At 34.5% G+C, this 18,885-nt stretch overlaps 2 protein-coding genes and 1 long non-coding RNA gene across 5 annotated transcripts; 2 read left to right on the forward strand and 1 right to left on the reverse strand.

Moving 5' to 3' along the window:
- Nucleotides 1-622: 622 nt before the first annotated feature.
- LOC140833928 (uncharacterized) lies at nucleotides 623-13,671 on the reverse strand. Of its 3 annotated transcripts, none has more exons than XM_073198456.1 (10): nucleotides 13,651-13,671; nucleotides 10,322-10,384; nucleotides 8,206-8,380; nucleotides 8,065-8,114; nucleotides 5,838-5,907; nucleotides 5,640-5,745; nucleotides 1,993-2,059; nucleotides 1,808-1,883; nucleotides 1,154-1,452; nucleotides 623-1,073 (listed from the first exon to the last, which is right to left on the reverse strand). In XM_073198456.1, exons 3-10 carry the CDS (start codon nucleotides 8,363-8,365, stop codon nucleotides 990-992), a joined length of 912 nt encoding a protein of 303 aa, XP_073054557.1. In that variant the 5' UTR covers nucleotides 8,366-8,380; nucleotides 10,322-10,384; nucleotides 13,651-13,671; the 3' UTR covers nucleotides 623-989. The 3 variants fall into 3 exon arrangements, with proteins under 3 accessions (XP_073054557.1, XP_073054556.1, XP_073054559.1); XM_073198455.1 differs by lacking the exon at nucleotides 13,651-13,671 and adding an exon at nucleotides 10,462-10,481; XM_073198458.1 differs by lacking the exons at nucleotides 10,322-10,384; nucleotides 13,651-13,671 and adding an exon at nucleotides 9,356-9,523.
- On the forward strand, nucleotides 2,066-5,596 carry LOC140833930 (uncharacterized). Its single transcript, XR_012118611.1, has 2 exons — nucleotides 2,066-4,222; nucleotides 5,479-5,596. It is a non-coding gene; the product is annotated as an uncharacterized lncRNA (long non-coding RNA).
- On the forward strand, nucleotides 5,914-8,058 carry LOC140833929 (uncharacterized). Its single transcript, XM_073198459.1, has 2 exons — nucleotides 5,914-6,941; nucleotides 7,015-8,058. The coding sequence occupies exons 1-2, from the start codon at nucleotides 6,870-6,872 to the stop codon at nucleotides 7,420-7,422; spliced, it is 480 nt and encodes a 159-aa protein (XP_073054560.1). The 5' UTR covers nucleotides 5,914-6,869; the 3' UTR covers nucleotides 7,423-8,058.
- Nucleotides 13,672-18,885: the final 5,214 nt, after the last annotated feature.

Consider the following 18,885-nt stretch of genomic DNA (forward strand, 5'->3'; position numbering starts at 1 on the left):
TTAATGGTGGGCAAATGGTAGTGTGATTTATATGTGATGATAATTAAATGAAGATGGCATTATCAAATATGTGTATTGCTATAATTTCAATCCTTGTATCCATCCATATTCAATAGAACTCAAGAGTTTAATCATTTAATATCTCAGAACTGAAAAAATAAAATAATATTATGAAAAACTCGAGTCTTTAATTCGAGAATATTTTATGTTTTAGAAAAATTAGGAATAAAAATTATGAATTTGACTATTCTTAGGAGTATGGAACTTTGTCCGAAGGTATATGCTAATCTTGCCAACCGCACTGCCCATTAAACTAAAACTCCACCCTTTTTTTTCCTAGATTGAATACAATCCACAATTTTTTTCGAGATTTTTCAAATATTATACACAAATTATAAATTAAATCTAAATGTTCTTATGAATAATCAAATAATACGTGGCATGTAGGATCAAACGATTGTCGTTTTACAAAAAAAGTTATAACTAATAAAAACTATGCAACTATCAATCTTTTCAATCCAACAAGATCATCACACTTTAATTGGTTTCCCAACTGGAAAATTTATTGATTTTCAACTATCACTATCCTATATCAATAGTTGCACTTCTTGACATGAACGGGAACAGAACAAATATTTGGTTCTAATATCAATAGTAGGATCGAACACTTAAGTCTTGTAAAAATAGTAATTCGTCTTGTAAACATAGTATTTCATGACCACAATACAATTTGATTACTTTCTACTAAAATTGAATTTTGGAAAGTCAAATCTGAAATGCGTGCAACTAACTATTTGAAATGACAGACAGCCAGGAAATGGTATGCCCACCTGATGTCATAGCCGTTGAATGATTTAGAAATACAAAGTCCCCACATGCATGGAGTTCAATGATGAAGACTAGAACCGGGAGTTAGTATAGAATCATCCAAGACAACCCAAGGAGAGCAATAACGGCTACCAGTCGATTGACCATCAATGGTTTCTTTCTTAGTCCACTTCCATATCAGAAACTGCTTCATTCAAGATCTCTTGCAATTCTTTCACTCTTCGTCTTGTTAATCTTATGCAATCCTGTAGGTGAGCAATATTAAAGTGTTTCCCACAGAAAATAAAAAATAATAGGGGGAAAAGTTAACAAAGGTGAAATGTACTTGGATGGCTGATTCATAAGCGAGCCCTGGTCCACCTGGTTTATTAAGAGACACAAGATGAAATGATGAATCCAGTACCACGGTTAGATATGTTTCCATAACGGACTCTTCCTCAGATGACGGGTCGGCCAGAATGTAGTTCTTGTGAATTATGCAGGTCAATGAAAATATTGAAGTAGTCAGGTGCAGCTTTCGCTTCTCTTTGTTGATAGGCTCTTTCTCACTCCTTGATCCAACATTTTCCTCCGAGACAACAACTACTCTCCCATTATCATTGAGAGCGACTGCCGGAATTTGCACTGCAAAGAATTGAGGGTGTTGTCTCATCAAGTTGTATGATGGTCGGCATCAGAGCAAAGAAAATATTCAGATGTGATGTAAGAATAGAGGTTGCAGACAATGGCTCAGGTTTATCGTCTACAATTTCATTCAATCTATTCATAAAATTGATCCAGTCATAAAACTTTCCTGGGGAGACGAGAATCAGGAAAAAAATATAAAGTTGACAGTAAAAAAACAGGCCTTGTCCAGTGGTATTACACAGTATTTGAAAGAGAGAAATGTCCAGGCATTTAGCGAAGCGAAACTAAAAAAACATCATATTGATAATAGGCACTATAGTGAATTTAAAATAAGGAGCCATCGCAGACACACAATGCGAGAGAGCCGCCACTGCAGAAAGTAGAGCAGCATCAAAGAGAGCACCATCTGCATCCAAGCAGTATACATCCTGCAAAAGGCATTCTCTGTAGGGTGAAATAAGAGTAAACTTACAATGAAAACTAAAAGATACTTTCCCGCTTGGGTGTGACAGAAAGTGCCATATTGAAATACATTACCAGGTAGGCCATCCAAGCAGCTTTACCTTTGACCAAACATAATTCTTTCAAATCAAACATGCCAGAACTGCATCAATTGCAAGTATTAAGTGAACTCAGAAAGTTATTTTGCGTACGGGTGAATATGACGTAAAATTTATTGTGGTTCCTAACAATCAGGAAAAATGAATATCATCCATTCTTTTAACCATACAGAAAGAACAAAAGTAAAGTATTCCACTAAGAGATTTGCCAAGGTCTCTCTGCACATTGAATTATTCTCCAGGAAAATATTGCAACAGTCAATTCTGATACGGAGAGCATAAAATGATGCATCTCTAACCAATGGATTTATTTTTAGATAAGAAACAATATTTTATTAAATACTTAATAGCTTTTAATTACAATAAGCGGACTAGAAATCCACTCACGACAAAAGACTAGACAAGACCTTCGTCTTATCAATAATACACAAGAGCTCAATCTCTAAATAAATACTTCTTGACCTCATCTTCTAAGAATGGTTCCTCAAGTTCTAGACAGAAATCACTATCAATGGAGCACCACTTTACTCCTTCAATACCCCATCTTCTCGTCTTTGTTTTACTGTACAACTCCTCGAAAAATTTAACTATGATTGATTCTATTTGATCCTCATCAACGGTAACCGTTCCCACCCGTCATCCTTTTTCAATTTATTGATAGTAGCCTTACTCTTCCGTTGATTCAAGAGAGAATGAAAGAACTTTGTATTGTGATCCCCTTCCTTAACCCATTGACCTTCGCTTTTTGATTGTTCATCTGATTTCTTCGACACGCCATTTCTTCTAACACCCATTTTGCTTCCTTCCTTTCGGTTGCTATCTCCTCAAATCATCGCCCCTCACTTTCCAACTCATCCAACCTTCTAATTTTCTCTCATTTCAGCCTCCCTCACCTCCACCACCCCAAAAACCTCCTCATTCCATCTTCGAATATAACATTTAATAGTTTTGAGTTTTCTCATAAATTTGTAATCCTCCCATCCTTGAAATTCTGCATTATTCCACCATGACAAAAATGATGGTTTGAAACTTCTTGTGCTTCTGCCACATATTCTCAAATCTAAAAAGAAATGCCCCTCATTTAGACTTTTCTGTATCCAGGATAACTGGATAGTGATCCTAAGTAATTCGTGGTAAAACTCTTTGTCTATAAAAGGAGTATATTTCCACCCATCCTCCCATGAATAAGAATATATCTAATCTGCAACAAATGGGTAAGGCTCCCAAATTTGACCTAGTAATTTTTCCATTCAATAATGGTGGATCACACAGCTCCAATTCATGTATCAATGAGTCAAAGCAAGACAAAACATACTTGTTGTTTGTGTCATACCGTTCATTTTTTCGCTTAGCGATCTCACAACATTAAAATCTCCCCTAAACATCATCTTTCTCCACACAACTCTCAATCTGGCCAATTCATCCCAAAAATTCTATCTCGCTCGTGGTTTGCATGGGCCGTATACGACCGTAAACCACAAGTTGTTATTACTGTCATTCTCAATGCAAACTGATAGCGAAAATTCCCCAATCAAACCATCTTTCACCGAAACCACTCTTGGATCCCACATAACCAATATCCCCCCTGACCGACCGATTGCAGGGAAGGTAACTCATTCTACAAACCGTGATTTCCATACACTAGCAATAAATCTTCTGTCCACCACCTCTCTTTTAATTTCTTGGAGAACAACTATGTCTGGCCTCTGCTTGCATAAAACAGCTCGAATGAGTCTCCTTCGTGTAGCTGACCCTCCTCCCTTAATATTCCAAGAACAAATCTTCGTTCAATCACTGTACAACCCATTTGACACGATCCTTTCTCAATATTGCTTCACTTACCATTTTTTTTAAGACACTTGCTTCGCTCATACTTATCCCGCATCATTTTCTATGCAAGAAGTCCACCTTCTCTACTCCCAGTTTAAAAAGACAATCTTCTTCTCCAATTGAATCTTCCAGCCACGACTACAACCCCTCATCCCCCCTAACCTGCTTCTCCTCAGCTCAAGCCCTATTAATTTATTCCCCGACAAACCCGAATTTTCACCCAATAATGGCTTCCACCCCTCCCCAAAACCCCCACTTCCCAACTCACCCCCTGACGAGACCGACAATGGAATGAAGGAAAAAAAAGAATGACCAAAGCGGAAAGATTTAATGGAAGTACATACCTTGCCCGGAGATGATGCAAACAAGCCCCATATGTCCTCCGACCTCAAAGAAGATGGTGCCGACACGTCCGAACTTGCTGAAATATGACTCCAAATCACTAGAACCACACCCCATCTAGGAGTCACCTCCAATCACTTCCTCAATTACTTGACCTTCCGTCGTCCATAGTCCCCACCATCTAGCCTCTCTTCTTCCAACCTCCAAATATCCTCCTTTAAAATTCCATCATCTTGTAGATTAACCCATCCTATTTTTTTGTTTGATTTCCTTTTGTCATAAACAATCTCAAACTTCTTCACCTCCTTCCTACTTTCCGCCCCACTGTTAGATCACTGTGCCACTTCCGCCTAATCCTTTTGCCTGAATTGATAGTCCCTCTTTAAAATTCAGCAGCCTCTTTTGGACAAAGTCTTTTAAGAATCTTAACTTGTCCACCTCCAAACAATGGTTCTGACCCACAATACTCCCGCCTGTTCATGTCTGGGTTCGTTATAGACCTTGATTCACAGGGTCAGGTTCGACATGTTGGATTCGCAGAGCTAGACACATTATGGTTCGTGAACTTAGTGTCACATATTTAGGTTCAGAAGACTAAGAATCTCTCAACTGAAGTTGGGTAGGTCGCAGGGCTAAAGTTCGCGCTTCATTTGGTTTGAAAGTGAAGTGCATTTTAACAAAGATGAGTATCTGGTCCCAGGGCTAAGGTTGGCTCTCAAGTGGCGTGAAAGCGAAAGGGATTTCAGCGGAAAAAGAAACGAGGAAGTGGTGAAAAAAGCCGACGAGAAAGGCCCATGACGGCCAGTGACGGCCCGCGAAGAGATGCAGTCAGCGATGATTGGAAATATGATGACACTGGTTGATAAAGATGTGTTACGAGGAAGCTGCCTCCAAACGATAGGAGAGAGCATTTTCAAAAAATTCTCTCTAGGGCTCACTTCAGTTTTTTGTTTTTTAATAATTAATAATATCCAGACACAACCTAAGTGAATCGTGTGGCCTTTCCCTAACCAATGGAATTTCCAACTATAGTATTCTTAATTGGACATGTAACAAACTCAACCTTCAGAACTGCTGACCAATAGCATCTTTATAGAATATAAGAAAAACTAAGATTTATCAAGGGAAAAAATGCTGGCCAAGGTAGAGGAGCCAATCGTTTTGCTTGTGGCCTTTTCCCTTCAAATTTCAAAGAACCCACATTAAACTTCTAGCAGAGGGGATTCGCAAAAAATCGGCTACTCTCTGGAGTCTCTTTAACAATAAGAATTCAGGAGAAAAAATATTAAAGATGTATCTTGCTTTTATTTAGCTCATTATCGTCTTACTGGAAGATGCTTTCGTCATTTTGATGTATTGATGCAGTATATATTCAATGTAAGATGTATTATAAATTAAAGTTACAATATCTTCTTGAAGACATCGGAACCAAGAGTGTCACATATATCTTGCCTCAAAATGTTGTCAGATAATTGCTTTGATATTACTGGAGCTAACTCTGCTGGCCTGCCAGGACGAACCAGAGGAGAACAAATTGGGGGCATATGATAATCAATTGCTGAAGAAAAAAAGAAATAATTATTGATAAACTGCATTTAAAGAAAAACAATGGGGGGAGAATTTTTATCGACAGCGCAAACAAATTTCAACCTATGCATCCCTCATCTGGTGAATTCATGCTCGGTGTCATGACCTCCAACTTAATGGCAGCCAACATGGTCTGTTAATGATAAGAAACTTAAATTAGAAAGTATATGGGATACAAAAGATTGTGACAAAACAGAAGTCCACCCGTCATGTTAATGAGACCATAATGATATTGATCTAAAAAGGAAATAAAGTAAATGAGCTTGGAGAACACACCCAAAACAGTAAATATATGATTTAGATATCATTCTCAAGGTTCTAAAATTCTCCAGGTGCTAGTCGGGCGCCAGACCAACACTAAGCGCCGCTAGACATATTCTACGGTATCAAGAGAGTTGTAATAGTTCTTAGAATAAATTTCGACCCAAATTATGTTAAAATCCAATTGACACCTGGTTCATTCCTCCTCCTTGTTCTTCTTAAGGCGGGTCAGGATAATAGCCATAGGCAATGCATGAAAAATCAAAATAAAGAAAAAAAATTACCTAGGGCCTTGTTCGATTTTCTTATGTGTGTTGTGTGTAGAAGTAAGCAGACAAAGAAGACGAGAGTGTTGTGTTAGGGCAAGCGCAAGATAACAAATCGTGGTTTTAATTGGTCTTTCAATCACAAAAAATTAAAAGCAGAAACCTATAATTCTTTTTTATGTCGTGTTCTGGTTTAATCGGGCTTTAAAAAATTAAAAGCCCAAAAAAAATTCCCAAAAACACTCTAAACACCTAAGACAGCCTAGGCCTTCCTAGACCCGCCTATGCACCCTTGCCGCCTAGCATCTTTTCAGTGTGGTTGGGCGAAGCCTAGCGCCTAGGCGGCCGCCTAGCCCGAGTTTTATAACACTGATTGTTCTTAACATTTATTCCAGCTTTTCCAAATCGTTTCGTAAAAAACTTCACTTGGAATTGAATATGAGATCTACTTGATTTCAAGATTACAGAATTATTTTGGGAGGTTCCATTCTTCAAAAGCCACGTATACTCCTAGGCTTTCAATTTTGCTGTATGCCCAATTACTGGTGACACTCCAAACTTACAAAAAATGGCAATGAGATTTCTCTCTTTGACAAGTAGTTCATCGGGGTGTGAAAGAAATTGGAGTCAATTTGAAGGGGTAAATATTGAGAACTAATTCATAAATTATGTTATCTATCATTTTGTTTTTAACAATGGTTTTAAATTTTTAGATACATACTAAGAAGAGGAATAGACTTGAGACATCAAGATTGAATGATCTTGTATATGTCAAATTCAATGCTAATCTTACGAAGAAGAAGAGTAAAAGAGAAATGGGTGGAGATTTGCTTCTATCCTCTCAAGCTAGTGAAGCTCAAGGTTGGCTTGTCGATGATGGTGATGAAGATGAGGTCGAGCCGGGTTCAAGACTTACTTGGAGAATGGTAGCGGAGGCCTCGGGAGCGGATGAAGTGCTACATCCAAGGAGGAGTGCAAGGAACATCCCCATTAGAGAACTTGACGAAGATTTACATACATCGGAGGAGGAGAATGAAGAAAATGTTGATTTTGAGTCCGATGATGAGAGGATCATGGATGTAGATGTAGATGGTGCATATGTAGATGGTTTGGAAGATTAGTTATGTTTAGTCTACTACTTGTTCTAATGATGGATAATTGATTGGAACTTAGTTTTTTGGTGAAAAAAATTATATTACTTTGTTAGCATAATAACATTAATATGATGATGAATCTTTATTAATTGCACATTATCTAAATGATATTATATTTTATGCTTAAACATTATTTAATTGCACATTTTACATGAAAATGATTATATTGCATAATTATTTATAAAAAAATACTTAAAAAAATTCAACCGCCTAGGCACCGCCTGGGCACCGCCTAGGCGGCCGAGGCGGTAGGCGGTCACCGACCGCCTCGCCACCGCCGACCGCCATTTACAACCTTGCCAATTACTCCAAAATTTCACAAAAAAATGGTACTGTATTAGAATTGTTTTTTGCAATTTCAACAAACATGTAACTTAATGTAACTCTTTTCTTTTACTTGAAAGTTTTTCCAATTGTTATAGCATTCAAACCCAGAATTAAAGTCTTTAATTCCTAATTCCTTTTATTTGAGCAGCAAAACTTAAGAAATCAATACTCAGCTCAATTATTCTGCACCACGACACAAAGTTTTTTTTATATGAAACGTTGCATCACGACACAAATTATCTATGAGAGAAAAATCAACAATACACTAAACGAAAAACTCACAGTGCAACCTATCTTCGCCATAGCTGATCCATCGGCAGAGGCAGCAGCTCCTAGATTTTGAAGGTTTGACTTGAGCATGGCTTGACTTTTTGACAAAGGGAGGCAACAAAATAAAACAAAAAGAACCATTTATTCACTAACCAAGCACAACTGTCGTGTCTCTAGCTCTTTCAAGAAGCCGGCCATCAGATCTTATAGACTCGAGAAGGTGGCGCTCATGGAAACGTAGAGGAAATAGGCGCCTAAAAGCATCAAGCTCCATTGCTGATGACAAATCATGCAGCCCATTTGTTGTAGTCATTTCTAAGCAGTTTTCCTGGCACAAAAATTGCAATATACCAACTAAAACATGATTTCCTTCATTCATTATAATGAAGCCACTTCTAATCAATAAAGCAAAAGTTAGAACTTGAAAGTTGCAATTACATTCAATAAAATCAAATCTTACTCCTTTATTGAATTACTATATCAGATATTCATCATTATCATGGCAGATTCTTCATTAAGAACGTGCCACAAGAACTTTCGGAAGAGGCGAACGAATATTTGGGAAAAAGAAAAAACTTCTAGTATGAAAGTCAACTTCCTAAAAATTCTAGAATGTGTTCTTGAAAAATCTTATCTTGCCACCTCGATTGTAAGATGAGTCAAATTTCTTAGTATGGTCTAAAACCCATATTCACTCGTTCAATAATTTAACTAAAATGATTTATCAAAAATTCTTGTTCAAGATCAATGAGAGTTGATTGCTTAAAATTGTTGAAACCTAATTATTTCTCTTATAAGATAAAATTTAAGTTTCTTATTCCCCATTTTCAAGTTTTTACTCCTTATAATATAGTAACATGAACTTGCGCTTTTATTCTACTCCCAGAGTTATAGTTTGTATCATATGGATCATCGTCACGGTCTTCCAAAGCAAAATTGCTTAATACACTGGATTCTAAATTGCTTACACGATTATTTACATGAGAATAAACGTGACACCATAACAAACATGACAATCAGTAATAATTCAGTAATTCAAACCAGAACGAAAACATAAAGTTGTGCCCACCGACTACAAACTCATCAAATTCTTTCATCAATCATTCCTTTCATCTAGATTTTCACAAAATTGCACATTAACTATCAATGAACTCGGAAAACATAGTCACAGCCAATCATTCATTTTCTCTTCATCTCGAAATGAACAAAGGTCACATGATATCGAAGAAAAACCCATCAAGAGAACATATAATCACTCAACAAACTTAATAAAAGTATAACAAAGCGAGAGAGAGCGTGAAACCCGAGAAAGTGATCGAGTGAGAAAGAGCCAGAGGCGACTCAAGCGAAACCCGAGATCTACTCAGGTGCTTCACGTTCACGGAGCCGAATCGTAGATTGATTGGGTTGATCGGAGTGAGAGAGAGCAAGAGGCCCATCGGCCGCCGCCGCAATGTACAGTGGACACAGCGAGGAAGAGAGATACTAACTTACAGAAGGTGAAGACCAGGGCTAGGTCCGACAATATATTTTGTGTGAGATTGAATTTAATTTTGTAAAAAAAATATTCTCTGATAATTTTTAAAAATTACTTTTTTTAATTAAAAAAAAACATTACTCGAACTTTCTAAATTTCTGGTCAAATATAATAGGCAAAATATCCATTTTTTTATGTATGTATTTAGGTATGATATTTTTAATTCTATATATTTTATTGAATCAACTATAATCTTACCATTATATCTTATTGTGTTAGGATCGGTTAATATGAGTGATGTGTTTAGAAAGAGATTAAATAAACACTAGGTTTTTTGAAATATTTTTCAAATATTAATTAGTTCTTTAAGGAATTTATCCTGAAATCTTATATGTCTATATCGATCAGTTAACTAATAATAGAAATGTGAAAACAAACTGAAATATATATTGAAATAAAACTACACCTGAAACAATAAATAAAATCTAATCGTTTAAATCAACTAACATCATAACACAATAAAATCTCATAAATCAAACATGAATTCAATAATCCATAAGTTCAAGAGGATGTAGAAAATAATCCATAAGTTCAATAATCCATAAATTCAATAACATGAATTTAAAAAAACCGCCGCTTAATATAGCGACGGTATGTAAAAAGAGTCCACCTGATGCACCGCGACGATAATAAATTTAAACAAAAATAATGTATTAAATTTCCACAAATAAACTAATACGTAAAAATTAAATCATGTATTAAATTTTCTGTACAAAAAAAAAAATTGAAAACCTGATGTTGCGCGAAGATATAGCTGCTTCCACGTGACGCTGGAAAATCGCACGAGTACTAAATCTACAAAACAAATACGAAATAGTTAGTCCAAAATATAAAATCGAAACCTCGAAAAATTTATAGAGTTTGGTTACTACCAGAGATAGGTGAAAATCGCTCCAGGAAATTGTTCGAGAACCTCGGTATAAATAGAATCATAGCGACGGTCTAAGAGAAAACCGTTGCTGGTTGCGACGGAATAAAGTATAACTGTCGCCAGTAGCGACGGCTTTCTCATAAACCGTCGCCGATTTAGATCTGCGACGGTTTACAAAAAACAGTCGCTTGTAGATCGGCGACAGTTTATACTAAACCGTTGCTAGTAGCGACGGTTTATACTAAACCGTCGCTATATAAATATATATACTAAAAAATTTTTTAAATTTTTTGGGGGGGCCGTGGCTCCCGTTCGCCCTAAACTAAATCCGCCCCTGCTTCAATGTTTGAAGATCGTCTTCCAGATTCTACGCCTCGCGCTCGGAATAGTTGATCACTACGAAATTGCGCAGCGGCCTGTACAAATCGAGCGAGTTGGTCTTCTTCTCGAAGATCGCCAGCATGATATTGGTGGTGGACGACGGAGCCGCCATGAACGGTGGCGGTGAATCCGAGTACAGAAACAATCGAATTGAATCGAAATCGAACGAATATATGTAGAGACAGATCAGATGTAAGGATATTTTATCATTCAATCAATATTTTCCTTCGTTAGAAAGTAATAAATCGGAAAATAATAAATATATATTTTTAACTCTTCTATGCACAAGTCCTGTACTGTTCATATATATATATATTTATTTATTAAAATATTTGTGAATAAAAAAAATTATAACATTGTCTAATTCCATTTTTCCAACCATCATATTGGAGCAAAAATGGTAAATAACATATTACCCAATATATACAAGAGATAAAGGACCGAAAGATCTCTCGATCTTTCGATCCACTCGCTATCGTCCTGGAATAAAAATGTCATCTAGGCGTCCCTCTTGCTCTGATCTCCCCTGCGCCTAAGAAGTTGTCGGGACCAAAAGCCATAGTTGTTCACAAGACTGTACGTTCAACCAAAAAACTTATGTTATCCATCTGTTTGTTTATATGCCACTAGATATTTATTTCTTTTATTTTAAATCAACGACATATCACAGCTTGAAAATATATTTTCTGACCTACTAAATGCTTGGTATGTTAGGAAGGAGGAATCTATTAGAATGACTGGTATGCAAAAATGTTTAACTACACAAGTGTGTTTTTCTGATCGCTTCACTTTGGAGTATGAGCTGAGAACCACCCTAATTATCCACAGGACTCAAACTAGCTACAGAAGTTGTAGTAGGAGCATATACATTGAGAAAAGAGCTCAACCAAATCAATTTCGTTCCGATAAGCAGCTTAACCTTTTTCTTTCTAGCATCAATTTAAGAGACATGAGACATTATTTTTCTAGTTTTAAGTTCAATATCGAAAATGTAGTGATTCACCCAATCGAGAAATCTCGGATAGTTGACAGATCAAATAATAGTTTTAATAGCTAATTAGAATTATTTTTTTTTCTATTTAAAGATTTATGATTATGATATTTTCAATAATTTTTTGGATTAAATATTGCAACTTAATGATAAATAAATAGAACTATTTTTAAAATTGGTTAGAATAAATAAATTCTTAAATATTAATTAATAATTAATATATTAGAAGAAAATTTTACGCGTCTTTTGGCGTGTGGAGAACGTTTTCCTGACGTTGAAAACACGTCTTTTACTATTTCCTCGAGAAGTACACGCGACTACGCACTAGTCAATGCCCTATCGCGGAAGAATCTGGAGAGGAGCTCAAACTCGCAAAATCTTAGTTACAACATAATCTTGCTCCTTCTCTTTCAACTCAGATCTGTTGATCAGGTATGGATTCTCGAATAGTTTCGTGTTGAATTTCGGTTCTTGTTGCGATTCTTTTTGGTAAACTTTTGAGTTTTGTGGGCTCTGTTTCAAGATTTGGATGCATATCTCTTCGACATGTTTTTTGAATGCTCGATCTATGTTTTGTTCGTCCTTTGGAACGTCGAAATCACATGTTTTGGGTACAAAATCACAGTGTTGATGGTTTTGCGTAGGTTGACTTTTTAAACGTTTTGTTTATGCGGTGCTTTGGGATTCTTGTGTGTAGGGTTTTTACATACTTCAGTAGATTTCGATTGGTCATTTGTTCAGGAAAATTTTGGGTTTTGTAGTTTGTGTTATTGGCCACTGCCAAGGGAGGAGAAGATGAACTTGTTGCTTACACTGACAGTGATTATGCCGGAGACTTGGAAGATCGAAAGAGCACCTCAGGTTATGTTTTTTTATTAAGTTCAGGGGCAATTTCTTGGTCATCAAAGAAACAACCAGTAGTGAGTTTATCCACCACAGAGGCAGAATTCATTGCAGCAACTTCATGTGCATGCCAGGCAGTATGGTTAGAAAGGGTGTTGGGAAAGCTAGATCAAAATCAAAGCATGTCATGTATTATTCAATGTGATAGTAGCTCTGCAATCAAACTCTCAAAGAATCCAGTAATGCATGGTCGAAGTAAGCACATAGATGTGCGTTTTCATTTTCTTCGAGATCTTACAAAGGATGGTATTGTGGAATTAGTATATTGTGATACACAAGAACAACTAGCTGACATAATGACTAAGCCGCTCAAGTTGAATACCTTTGTCAAGCTGCGAGAACAATTAGGAGTCTGCTCTGAAATTGATGTAAACTGAAGCTTGTACTGTTTTTTTTTTTAAGAAACTAAATATTATTAGAATAATTTAGTGGTAGTCTTACAATTAAGATTACAAATAAAGTGGATGAGCCATCCACGAAATTCGACGTCTACCTACAGCAAATTAATAATTCAACAGAGAATGTTACACCAATCCCTAACAAGATCCGAGATAAGATAGTTTCTAAATATCGGTATGTAACACCAATCCCTAACAAGATCCGAGATAAGATCGTTTCTAAATATTCTTTTGGGTTTTGTTATTTGTTGACTTGGTTTTTCAGCTTTGTTGGTTTGTTCATTCGTTAGCTATTTTCAAGTTTGTTCAGTTATTTCTATTTGCTTTGTAAGGCTATATAATAGCCAAGTTTGTGATTCAATAATATGTGATTTCCTCCAGAGTCATCTGTACTCTTTCCTCTAATTTTGTTTTCCAACACAAAGGTCACATGATATCGAAGAAAAACCATCAAGAGAACATATAATCACTCAACAAACTTAATAAAAGTATAACAAAGCGAGAGAGAGCGTGAAACCCGAGAAAGTGATCGAGTGAGAAAGAGCCAGAGGCGACTCAAGCGAAACCCGAGATCTCTACTCAGGTGCTTCACGTTCACGGCGCCGAATCGTAAATTGATTGGGTTGATCGGAGTGAGAGAGAGCAAGAGGCCCACCAGCCACCGCCGAAATGTACAGTGGACACAGCGAAGAGGAGGAAGAGAGATAAGAACTTACAGAAGCTGAAGACCAGGGCTAGGTCCGACAATATATTTTGTGTGAGATTGAATTTAATTTTGTAAAAAAAAATTCTCTAATAATTTTTAAAAATTACTTTTTTTAATTAAAAAAAACATTACTCGAACTTTCTAAATTTCTGGTCAAATATAATAGGCAAAATATCCATTTTTTTATGTATGTATTTAGGTATGATATTTTTAATTCTATATATTTTATTGAATCAACTATAATCTTACAATTATATCTTATTGTGTTAGGATCGGTTAATATGAGTGATGTGTTTAGAAAGAGATTAAATAAACACTAGGGTTTTTTGAAATATTTTTCAAATATGAATTAGTTCTTTAAGGAACTTATCCTGAAATCTTATATTTCTATATCGATCAGTTAACTAATAATAGAAATGTGAAAACAAACTGAAATATATATTGAATATTATGGCTAAGATAACGTGATAGCTAAATGAGTGAAATGATGCACACGAAGATTTTATGGATGTTCGGATATTTCAAGCGTTCATACGTCATTTCTTCTATCTCAAGGATATGAATTCTCTAAAAAAACTTTGATTAATTACAATGTAATGTAATAACCTAGTTGGACTAAAACAATACGAAACTGAAATTCTTAGCATTTCTTTTCACTATCAGTTGATAACTGAATAGCTCGAAAGAGTACCATGAATGCTACAAATATATTAATGAAGTATGAGCTAGAATTTGCCATTTGCAAACTGAATAGAATCGAAACGAAATTGATTTGGTTGAGCTCTTTTCTCAATGTATATGCTCCTACTACAACTTCTGTAGCTAGTTTGAGTCCTGTGGATAATTAGGGTGGTTCTCAGCTCATACTCCAAAGTGAAGCGATCAGAAAAACACACTTGTGTAGTTAAACATTTTTGCATACCAGTCATTCTAATAGATTCCTCCTTCCTAACATACCAAGCATTTAGTAGGTCAGAAAATATATTTTCAAGCTGTGATATGTCGTTGATTTAAAATAAAAGAAATAAATATCTAGTGGCATATAAACAAACAGATGGATAACATAAGTTTTTTGGTTGAACGTACAGTCTTGTGAACAACTATGGCTTTTGGTCCCGACAACTTCTTAGGCGCAGGGGAGATCAGAGCAAGAGGGACGCCTAGATGACATTTTTATTCCAGGACGATAGCGAGTGGATCGAAAGATCGAGAGATCTTTCGGTCCTTTATCTCTTGTATATATTGGGTAATATGTTATTTACCATTTTTGCTCCAATATGATGGTTGGAAAAATGGAATTAGACAATGCTATAATTTTTTTTATTCACAAATATTTTAATATATATATATATATATATATATATATATATATATATATATTTATATATATATATATACTAGAAAAGTGCACGTGCGTTGCACGTGGAAACGATTTTATTTAAGATAAAATTAGTTGATATAATAAATAAAAATGAAAATTATATTTTTTATAAATTCATATTAATTGCATATATGAAATTTACATGTTTTCACATGTTTATTTTAATTAATTTACTTTTCGTTATATAATTTTGTTTGTTATTTCTGTGTACATGTCAAGTTTTAATAACAAGTACGGATATCGTCTGACAGAACTTGATATATTACAAATCTACATTAAAAACAATTCTTTAATTAACTTGAACAAAAACTTGAATAAATTAATAAAGTAAATTTAAATTAAAATAAAAGGATGAAACAAACACAATTTAAATAACTTAAATTAAATAATTAATAAACGACTGTTTGAATATCGGTTAACGCACATATCAATTCTTAATCAATGCTTTTGAAGGAATTCATTATTTTATCAATATACTATGTCAAATTATATTTAACTAATTCAACAACATACAATAACCAAGTGTCCTTTTGTTATTTAATAATTGAAATTACAACAATGAATGGTGGATTTCTCTAGCTTTCGTTTTTTAGTCTATGACTATCAGCATATACTCAATCTCATATGTTGTTAGGACCGGCTAGATGTTTAGAGGGGATGAATGAATACCTATTAAAACTTTCGGTATGATTGGTTTGAGCTAACAAAATACAATCGCTTTATCTCAACTCAGTTGAGTTACAAGTCAACAAGGTAAAATATATGCGCAGAAAAAGAATTGTGTTCAAAGTTGAACCAAATAGATACTAACACGATAATCGGCAGATGCAGTTGTCCCAATGCCAAAAATATTCATGGTGTTCAGTAGTTTTTCGTTGATGAAAATACTGTTAGACAACCAATTCAAGCTGATTTTGATGGTGAAAATGGAGAAGAAATGCAGCATCCTTTGGAGAATGCATAATCTGTAGAGTACAAGCAACAACCAATAATCAATCTACATATTTCAGTCAATGAGACAGAAAATGAACAAAGATCTCAACGATTTAAAAGAAGAGCAACATGGATGACAAATTATGAGGCAACTGGTAATAACCAAATTAAAGATTAATTTGTTCATTTTGCTCTATTTTCATATTGTAATCCAGCAGCTTTCGAAGAAGGTGTCAAAGAATCAAAATAGCAAAAGTCAATGGATGCTGAAATCACATCCATCGATAAAAATAAAACCAATAATCAATCTACATATTTCAGTCAATGAGACAGAAAATGAACAAAGATCTCAACGATTTAAAAGAAGAGCAACATGGATGACAAATTATGAGGCAACTGGTAATAACCAAATTAAAGATTAATTTGTTCATTTTGCTCTATTTTCATATTGTAATCCAGCAGCTTTCGAAGAAGGTGTCAAAGAATCAAAATAGCAAAAGTCAATGGATGCTGAAATCACATCCATCGATAAAAATAAAACTTGGGAACTCATCGAGCTTCCAAAAGGTCAAAAATGATGTGTGAAGTAGATTCACAAGAGTAAATTGAAAGAAAATGGAAAGCCGACAAATTCAAGGCACCGTTGGTAGCAAAAGATTACAAACAAGAGTTTGGAGTCTGTTATAAAGAAATATTTGCTCAGTTGCAAGACATGATACGATCAGATTGGTAATTGCCTTAGTAGCGCAATATTCATGGTCTATCTTCTATTTGGCTGTGAAATCGGCGTTCTTACATGGAGACTTGGAAGAACATATATGTATCCATCAACCTGCTTGTTATATTAAGTTGGAAATGAGCATAAAGTGTATAAATTGGAAAAAAAACTTTGTATGGGCTAAAGCAAGTCCCACGAGCTTAGTATAGTCAAATTGAGACTTATTTTTTAAGGTATGTTTTCAAAAAAGTCCATATGAGTATAAAATTGAAGATGAAGGAAAAATCTCATTGTTTGTTTATATGTTAATGATCTTATATTCACTGAAAATGATAGTGTCATGTTTGAAAAATTTAAGAAGTCCATGATGGTTGAGTTTGATATGTCGGATCTTGGAAAAATGCATTATTTTCTTGGTTTGAAGTAGTTCAATCTACTTATGAGATTTTTATTTCACAAAAGAAACATGTTCAAAAAGTTTTGTGCAGATTTAATATGAAGAAATGTAATTCTGCAAGTACTCCCGTAGAGTATGGTTTGAAGCTAACAAAAAGTTGTGAAGGAAAGAAGATTGACAACACATTTTACAAGCAAATTGTTGGAAGCTTAATGTATTTGACAGCAATAATGTCGGATATTATGTATTCTTTCAGTCTCATAAGCAGATACATTGAGAATCCTACAGAAATGCATTTTTAAGCTGTTAAGAGGATTTTAGTATTTTACAATGCCTGCAACGAACACAAGAACTTGGTCTCTACTATAAGAAAGGAGAACAATCAGATTTGATGGATTTTTTGTGATAGTGATTATGCAGGAGATTGAGATGATAGAAAAAGAACTTAAGGATATGATTTTTTTCTTAGATCAAGCGGTTGTTCCATGCACTTCGAAGAAACAATCAATTGTTACTTTATCAACCATTGAAGCTAAATTTGTTGCATCAACTTAACGTGCATGTCCAGCTAATTGGTTGAGAAAAATTCTTGCAGAGCTTAAATTCAAGAATCATGATCCTTTTGCAATTTATTATGATAATAGTTTAGCCATAAAACTATCAAAGAATCTAGTCCTCCATGGAAGAAGCAAGCTCATTGATGTGAAATATCAATTTTAAGTGACCTCACAAAGAATGAAACAATTGATCTCATCTATTGCAGAAGTGAAAACCAAGTAGCTGACATGTTTACCAAGTCCCTGAAACTGCCTGCATTTCATAAACTAAGGGAGCTACTTGGTATTAGCATACTACAAAACAAATTTGAGGGATGATGTTCTAATTAAGCCGATGTTGACCTTATCGGTTTAAGGGAGAGATTATTGAATTGTTAAAGGTTTGTCGAAGTACTTAGTTATCTGTCTTGTCAAATAAAGTTTGTTAGTCATTGTTTATTATTAACAAAGTATTACAGAAAATAATTATCTTAGCATATTTGTTATTTCATGGTTTAGTGGTCAAATACTGTTGCTATTTTTATGGTTCTTTCCATATGTGTATTTGCCTATAAAAGGCTCATTGCTGAATAAATAAAATATATAACAGAAAACAAAATGCTTCTCTTTGTTTGATTTATATTTTATTCTCTCAACCACTAACCACAAATCTATATGTTCATTTAACTTGAAGTTTTAAAAATACAGTTCGAACCATTTTTGCTTATAAAACGTATATGTTTATTTGGCTTGAAGTTTAAAAAATTAAGTTCGAACTATTTTTTGTTATGAAACATAGAAAATATATTGTACATTTAAAAAATATTAATAGTAGTCTACTTTATTATGTGAAAGAATGCATAATAAAAAAATATGTAAGAAATATTAATAGTATTCAACTTTTTATTTGAAATAATGCATAGTTATGTATCAATTAAATAAATAAATAAATTAATTAAATTAAATTAAAAATATATCAATTATTAACTAATAATGGGAAAATAATGCATAATTATGTATCAATCTATCAATTAAATAAATTAACTTTATTTAACTTGAAGTTTAAAAAATTAAGTCTGAA

Source organism: Primulina eburnea, chromosome 6 (assembly GCF_022965805.1).
Source record: "Primulina eburnea isolate SZY01 chromosome 6, ASM2296580v1, whole genome shotgun sequence".
Lineage (NCBI taxonomy): Eukaryota > Viridiplantae > Streptophyta > Magnoliopsida > Lamiales > Gesneriaceae > Primulina > Primulina eburnea.